Here is an 8,622-nt window from a genome sequence, read left to right as displayed (position 1 = left end):
TGGCATGAAAGATGAGATTCACAACGGGGGGGGGGGCGCAGAGAGGGGGAGGGGATGGAGAGGATTTACAAAGGCTCCGAGAGCAGTTAGGCACCTAGTTCCCATTAAAGTCTATTGGAATTAGGCACCTAACTGCATTAGTTGCCACTTGAATTCATTTGCACTTACCCACTAAGTCACAGGACTAACATTAGCCACGCTCTGTTCACACACTACAAATCATTTAATGTTCCATCAACAATCCATTTATTCTGCCTATGTAACTATTCTTAATCTTATTCATAAGAGAGAACAATACTGTTAGTCATTTGTAACGTTGGATCCAAACTATAGTTGCAAGTCAGACACAAATTACACCATTCTTCTCCCATTACTGAGATATATCACCTACATCTAGGGCTTGTTACTAACTATACTTAGTGTTACTGCCTAACAACTGACTCTCTCCCCTCCCAAAGATCTTGGAGTCCTGGCCATATCTTCCAGAATCAGAGAGAAACATCCCAAACTTTTTTTTTTTTTTTTTTTTATAAAACCACCTGGGGGGGGGGGGGGGGGGGGAAGGAATATCAGTAACTCCACATTGGGCAGAGATCAAAACCAACTTCTCTCTTCTCCTCAGTCCCCAAGGTATCCCAGCTGACTCCTAACAATGCTCACCTTTGCTTCCTATCGTTATAAATTTAAAACTGTAAACTCTAAACTCCCACACCACAAGTTATTCTAGCATCCACTTTCTGTCCCATTAGGACAATAACTCTTGGTCTGAGGTTAGTGGAAGTGCTTTTAGAAGCCAGACTAAGGGCATTAGTGACAAATTAATCTGTTTATATGTTGGGGCAGGGGAGTGGAAAGTACCAAGAACGAGATATTGTAATAAACCATGTACAAGACTAATCTTTTTGAATAATTTAAGAAATTAATATTTTTCATTTGCTTTAAGTTATTGTTCATACACTGGTGTTATATAACTTTCCTTTACCAACTTGGTAAACTAAAGCATAATGGACAGCGTGTATTGTTTAGCTTTAAAATAATCCAATTTAGCAATTATGTTCTCTTCAAAAATAAACTAGCAGGTAAAAAAGCAGATCCTCAGGTTCATACAGGCTTGCTGCTAGAGAGCCTCAAATGTACATACAACACTATGAAACTTAAGCCATTAGTGTATGAAAACTCAAGACATGAGAAAATCAATTCTTTTCTTAGAAAACACTGGATTGAAGTTAGTTATTAAAAAGCTACAGGATCCAAGTTTACTTTCAAAAATTAACTTTTAATAACATTCTTTCCAAATGAGTGCACAATTCTTTTTAAAATCCCCCATTATGAAGTCCCTTTCAGAATTTTAAACACAAGTAGTGATATAACTTTATATTCCCCTCAATTTACTAACATTTTAAGACAATTGATGTGTCCTAGAAGCATGTCCAAATACACTTTGACATATGGAAGTTTTATTTACCATGCTTAATAAACTGAATGCAAACAGATTATATCTGCCACACAATTACAAGAGCAACAGTTACAGTTTCTAAATTACAAAAATAGTTATCACCTATTAGCATCTCTATACATATCTTTAGCAATATGCATTTTCTGTACAATGAACACTAATAGTGGTTAAATTGGTGGAAAATGACTCATTAAAACAAAATTAAAGGACTAGGTAATTAAGTGGCTTAATTAATATATAATGTAAAAACTGTAGGGCTTGTTCCCCATCACCAACCATAACAAATGGCAGTATACTTATTGGTGCACTACCAATACCTAAAGCTGTAACTCAGCATTTTAATCCAGTCCACGGAGTACATTCTGGTATTGACAGAGCCCACACACTGGGGCTTCTCTGCTCTCCACATTTCTTATCAAATAAGAACTGTTCCTGACAAATAATGATGGGTTCTTGATAATCTTAAGTAGGCCCAAACTAGAATAGAATTCCATGGCCAGCAGGAAAAAAACAAAAACAAAACAAAACAAAAAAAACACACACACTACTGTTCCTTACCCTATCAGCATAACCAATTAAATAAATTAGGGTTTAAGGGTTTCCCAAACGAAACAGTATATGGTGCTTTTGTAATACATCTAGTTGTTACCATTCCAGTGAGCAAGACAGTTCAAGACTGACCTAAAAATCATTCTAAATAACGAATACTATGGCCTTTAGACCTAACACACTAAATTCATGTTTTTAATATGCTGAATAAAAAGTCTATTAGTTATTTATTATCCCAACACATTTCTGATTAATACAGTTTAAAGAAGATATATTCCTTTTCTAGAAGGGGAAACCTATCTTAAAGTGTTGCCAGATGTGGTATTTTTGATTATTTTTTACTTAAGTTATGACAAATGTCAACCAAGGGCCTGATCCTGAAAACCTTATTCATGTAATTAACTCTTGCACATTAAGTAGTCCCATTGAAGTTAACAGGAATATAAACACAAGAAATGGGTTACAGGGTCAGGTGCCAAGTTATTGGTGGACAACTTACAAAATGGTTTTTGGTTATAAACTTGTTATATTTTTCAGCTTTTAACAACGGCAACTAAAAAACATTTTGCCTGTAACACTCAACACACCACCTCCAAACATCTCAATTGTTTCACCCTTTCCAAGGGCATATTTCAGTTAGTCAGCTGGTAGCACTAAGTCCATGATGAAAACTTAAAGCATCGCTGGTAGAGTAGTCTGATCTAGTCACTGTACATTAAACAAAAACGACGTTTTGAATTATACTACTATTTAGCAGATTACTCACTTGGAGAATTTCAAGGACCGTTTGTATGAACGTCAATCAGTGTGTGTTAAAATAAAGTTGCCAAATGTAACAGCAATGTTAATATTAAGGTCATGCAGCAGAAGTGCATTAAAACTGTCAAGCTATACTGCATAGCAAATTGTTACAAGAACACTGACCTCCACATTACAATTTTTAAAATAATTATGCAATCTTCTATCGAAGAGCCTCCAGATGAGGAAACAAGTTACAAATGTGGCAGAACATCTAGAAGGCATTTTTCTTCCACAATTCATGAGTAACAATATATCATGGACTGTCTTTTAGAACAAAAGTTGCCTTTTGAACTCCTCTACTGTGTATTCAGTCGGTAGATCTCCAGGGTTTGTAGGATACCTTTTTTTTTTTTTTTTAAACATTTTTATAGCATATTTTACACATATTTATTAACATAAATGAGCCCTAAGGATAAGAGCTCAATCCAGTTAAGAGTAAGTGTATGGGTCATTTTTAGCCAAATACATCTGGTATCAGCTGTTATAGTATACATTTATATTAGCCTCCCCTTCCACCCCACATAGCAGTTCCAGAGTCAATCCCAAGCTAACACATTTCAATGGATGCAAAATAAACACCTTAATTTAAAGTTACATACCATCTCCTCAGAGACTTTGTGGCCAAATAAATCAGTATTTTACAAACCAAATTATACAAGGATATGCTTCACTATGGACTTAGTAGCTTTTGGGGTTTCTATGAAAAGAGAAAGCTTTCCAACCTACGTTTTTTGTACTATTTCAGGTCCTGATTCTGCATAAGAAATCACTCATTAGCCCCTACCATACACTCAGGTAGATCCCTTTTCAGAATCATACCCTTAGCAGTTAAATATTAAGAAAACATTCTTGTCATCTTGAACCAAAAGTTCCTTAGTTGGACTAGCCTAAGAAAAGTAACTAGCTTTTACACAGATGTATTACTACTGACAGCACTGTTCACGGCAAGACACATTTTATTAATGGATCATTGTCTCAAAATAGCCAATACTTAGAAGATTATATAGAAGTAAAATTACATAAGAGTTTCAGTCTATTTCTGAACCCACAGTTTTGTTCACGGAATGTTTTGCACTGTACCACTGGCAGGTTCTGGCCTTAAATCTGGCATAGCCAGATCCAGAAAGAAATACACCAAGATTTAGGAAGATCCTGCAGTGGCAAAGTGCTCTAAAGGTAGCAACTCTTACCACACAGTACTCTCTGCTGCTGACACATGGGTCTGGCCAGAGCCTCTCTATATCCTAGTCATTGGCTGAGAAATCAGCCCTTTTAAATTGTCGGCAGTTAGCTGTTCCACACAAATTGTGGTACAAGCTCCCCACACAGCTAACCTACTATCACCAATCACCAACCCCCACCCCAGGCATGCTTTGTTATTCCCAGCCATAGTCAAAGATTGGGCATTTGCAACTACATGTTTATGTATATAATAGCACTAGGTTATATTAAGGGCAGTATAACTTTTTTGATTCTGTTTATTCACCATTTTTCAAGTTTATAACCAACTACCAAAAATATTTTTAAGAAGGCAAGAAGTAACTTGGTTTTGTAATGCCAGCATTGTGTCTTCTGGTTCAATCAGTGTGAACTGACCAGCACTATTTACAGAAATGTGATGATTTAAAGTCCAATAATGCAAAGGGATATAGGGAGGCACACCTTTACACCCATGCAGAACCCTTAACAGGACCATCACTTATAGCAGAGTAACTTTTTTTTTTTTTTTTAAATTGTGAAGTTTAGCTCCATACAACAAAAAACGTGAAGGGGAAAACAAAAACAACAAAATTACATTTTCAAGCTTTCAGACTATTTCTTAACTGAAAAGTTACCTTTAGAATATAACACTACTGCCAATGAACTGGATTCTTATTTCTAATATCCTATGTTAGAAAGATATGGAAGCATTAAAGCTGCAGTACCTTTTTAAAAAAAATACTGTTCATTTCAATTTAACAATCTAACCACTCAACAGCAAGTATACATTAACCTGTAATTATCCAATTTAGAACTAACTAAATCAGGATTCTTTTAACTAAAACTGAAGACGTTATTTGGATTCAAGTAAAAGAACAAAAGTGTTTTAAACACATTAAAGGCAGTCTCCAAAAATCAAAGAAATTTTAAGATTAAATCTAAATTAAATTATGCCCCTCACAAGGTGAAATGCACAAGCACACAGTTCCGCGGCCAATTATACCTGGCATTCAATGACACTGAAGACATTTACTCAGAATTATTTTAATCAGAAAGTAGCCATATTTGAGTTCTTGTAGTTTAGTGTTTGCATAGGCACTTGCACTTTAAAAAAAAAAAAAGTCACTCTCCAATCTCATAATGTGAAGTGTGAGGGCTCAAGAGGATTTGGGCAACTACTGCTTATTCAGTCCATACAGATGTTAAACTACTTGTCAGTGTTAGGTACACATTCTTTACATTTCAAAGTGATTATGATTAGTTATATTTTCAGTTTACATTTAGTTGCCCAAAAGCCATATCTAGACTTACTATGTACACTGTTTAAGTGATTCTGTGTAAACTTGAAAGTGATACACTTGTACTCCAAGCTACTACTACAAAAAATGAAATAACTTTATGCATTTTATATTTTTCATTATCCAATAGAGACTTCAACATTTTTCTTTAACTCAATGATAAATTTTGCAAAGCAGTCAAGAATTTGTCATATGCATTATTCGTTTTTAAAAATATGAATAAACATTTTCTTTAACTTCCCATCCTGGGGTAGGGACAGGGAGGAGGTAGAAACAAAAACAAAAAAAACAGTAGCCAACTTAACACCAGATCCAAAATTCCACATTCAAGGAAAACAAAAACCTTCATTCAAGTTAATAAGAGTTTTGTTTGTGCTTAAGGAGGGGGGGGGGGGGGGGAAAGAGGGGAAAAAAAAAAAAAAAGAAATCAAGCAGTTAACCTGTAATGGAAGCATACCTAAAACAGAATTCCAATACAAAGAAAACTGTTTTGTCGTAAGTTTACTAATGCATCCTCAAGGACTATAAGTTACTACATATATAGACATATCTAGACGCTCTAAAGGAAACTGGTGACTTAAATAGAAGCCTTGATTTGTACTACTATATGTTATAGTTTCAGTTCTTAGTATTTAACTTATATATTTATTCCTCTCACAAATGTACCTTAGTACCATTGTTTCATCTATACAGATAAATATATGCACATTTACTTTAAAATTCTTGTAGCCACATTGTGCTGTAGGCAATCATCCAAGTTCTCTCTCTGAAAATTTAAGATGCATTTTTTCTAGTGAAACAATTTGATAGAAATGTCTACATATCATAAAAGTAAACAAAGGGAAATACACTGTTCAACAATTGTGGCTATGTACATTTTGCACGTTTCCACCTCCCGCAGATCGTATTATAAGCAAACAGATCTTCAGGGTTGCTAAACTTTACACACACACACCCTTTTAAATAGTAGCAAATCTGATCCACAGTTCTGCTAAGATGAAGTCTTGCAGCAGCAATAGCCAACTTTTTTTTTCTGCATCACCCACTCTGCCACTTTTATTGTGGAGGTTGAGGTACGTTTAGATATTCTGACTGGCCCATTTGATAAGTCGTGTTTCCACCACAGTCTACATACTGGTATCTCTCCTGGGATATTTGTTCAGAGTGGCCAAAGTAAGAGGTCGTCACTGTCACTCTTAAATACAGACAAAAAAAAAGAAGAGACGTTGGTTTGTAAAGGCTACGCAAAAGAAATTTGTGAGATGATCAGTATTTTAAAATCAGATATACATTGTATTCAAAAATTTTTAAAAATATTATATAAATTAAGCAATTTTTATTTCACATTAGTAGCCAGCTAAGTTTTAATTAAAAGTTAATATTGTACTACAGGCACAGAGTTACTATTATATGTGACTACACTATACTTGGAGAGGATGGTGAAACCAATGGAGTTTACCCCAATATCAATTTACCCCAGCTGAAGATCTGATCCATAGAACACACTCCTGGCATATCACTGAGTTTTGTGTTTTAAAAATAGTCATGATGGACTGTATTCAATGTTATTAAGACAAACTGTAAAAGCCCAAACTTTGATTTTTTTTTAATTATTATTATTATTATTATTATCTGGGTGCAAAGGCAAGGTAAATATTTACATCCAAATATTCAACACCTCTGGTTTTCATATCAACACAAGAAACTGGCAGTGAGCTTGCAACAGAGATAATATAAGCAGGTGGGGAAGAGATGGGTAAGGGACAGTTTCAGGCTTAAACTATAAATCCCAGTGAGACTTTTGTAACTATTTAAAAAAAAAAAAAACCTATAACCCTGCCTATAAGTGAACATAACTCATTTTAAGGGCTTTCTAAAAAACTAATTTAGCAAATATGACTTATCAGACCAACGGTCCTGGAGACAAAAGGTCTTCAGTCACAGAGCAGACAGAGCACTGGCATTGGCTGTGAAAGTTTCTCCACACTTCCAAGCTCCATGTTAAGGAAAGATCATATTTAAACTGCAAATAATTTCTTAAAAGCTGAACCATACAAAGAAATGATGAACTATTTAGTAATTTTTACCATATTATAAATTAAAATGTTTATTCATTTTATATAGAATATATTTTCCCCCCCATGTTTAAGAACATTATATATATAAAAAAAATTAAAATACACTGAATGGCTTCACTAATTACTTTTATGAACAAATACAAGTGATCCATACTTACTGCATCATGACTACTATGTTATGCACTTTAATAGATGGCAAGGTACAGTAATCACTGAAATAACAAAACCAGAATTAGAGTAATCAAGTGGTAAGATTTAACAAGCTAAAATACTGAACTAAAATTCTAATTGAGAGGATATTTACATGCTCCTTGGTCTTTAAAGAAGCATTAAGTATGAAGAGCTGCTATTAATGTCAATTAACTATAAAATATTTTAAGTCAAAAGTTCCTGCAAATAGAGCATATTGGCATCTTCTCTACACACAAATCCCTTTCTAAGTTTACATGCAAAAAGTCATTCTATATAAATGTAGATTCCTCCCCCCCCACCCCCGTTAACTACTTCTTTTTAAAGTGGGGAAAGGGAAAGTGTGTATTTTAAACAACAAATGTTTAGTCATAGCTTGCAATTTAAATTTAAATTTCAAGCAGGGTACAGCAGGGCTCTGTAACCAATAGTGCAATTTAAATCGCAAGATATCAGCAAAGAAAGCACAACAGAAAAGCATCAACACATCACTAAGGCTATGTTCACACTACAGCTTAAGTCGGTATAAGCTATGTCACTCAGGGGTCTGAATAAAACTGCTCGCCTGAGCTACATAAGTTACACCAACTTAAGCTCTGTCCACACAGGAGCTATGTCAGCGGGAGGGCTTCTCCCACTGATATAGCTACCGCTGCTTTCAGGGGCTGGAGTAACTAAGTCAAAGGGAGAGCCAGGGCCAGCTGGTGCTTGGGGCGGCAGATTGTTTGAGGCAACATTCTGCCCAATCCTAGGGTGGCACGGTCGCTTTTTTGTTGTTGTTGTTCTTGTTCTTGTTCTGCTCCGGCCGCCCTGTAGGGAGCAGCGGCATGGAGAACCAGGGCGTCCTGCAGGGCAGTCCTCTTCCTTCCCTCCCCGCCGACCGGAGCAGAGCCCTCACGGCAGGCGGCGGCGCAGCGGGAGGAGCTGCATGGCAGCGCCCCTGCTGTAGCCCTGGCCGCCCCCTTCTCTCTCTCTCTCCGGCCCGCTCCCTTCCCCTCCACCCCGCCCCAGCCGGTCCCCCTGCACCCGCGCTCTGGCCGCACCACAGGGG

The 8,622-nt window shown here is 36.2% G+C and overlaps 1 protein-coding gene across 2 annotated transcripts in view; it reads right to left on the bottom strand.

Moving 5' to 3' along the window:
* Positions 1–1,255: 1,255 nt before the first annotated feature.
* TMEM106B (transmembrane protein 106B) overlaps positions 1,256–8,622 on the bottom strand; it is a 26,601-nt gene continuing 19,234 nt past the window's right edge. For both annotated transcript variants that reach the window (XM_034760537.1, XM_034760538.1), the window contains exons 7-8: positions 7,541–7,594; positions 1,256–6,499 (exon numbers count right to left, since the gene is read on the bottom strand). In XM_034760537.1, coding sequence (XP_034616428.1) covers positions 6,361–6,499; positions 7,541–7,594 — 193 coding nt within the window. In that variant the 3' untranslated portion in view covers positions 1,256–6,360. The remainder of the gene's footprint in view (positions 6,500–7,540; positions 7,595–8,622) is intronic.

Source organism: Trachemys scripta, chromosome 2 (genome assembly GCF_013100865.1).
Source record: "Trachemys scripta elegans isolate TJP31775 chromosome 2, CAS_Tse_1.0, whole genome shotgun sequence".
Taxonomy (NCBI): Eukaryota; Metazoa; Chordata; order Testudines; family Emydidae; genus Trachemys; species Trachemys scripta.
This window is presented reverse-complemented; position numbering and strand designations above follow the sequence as displayed.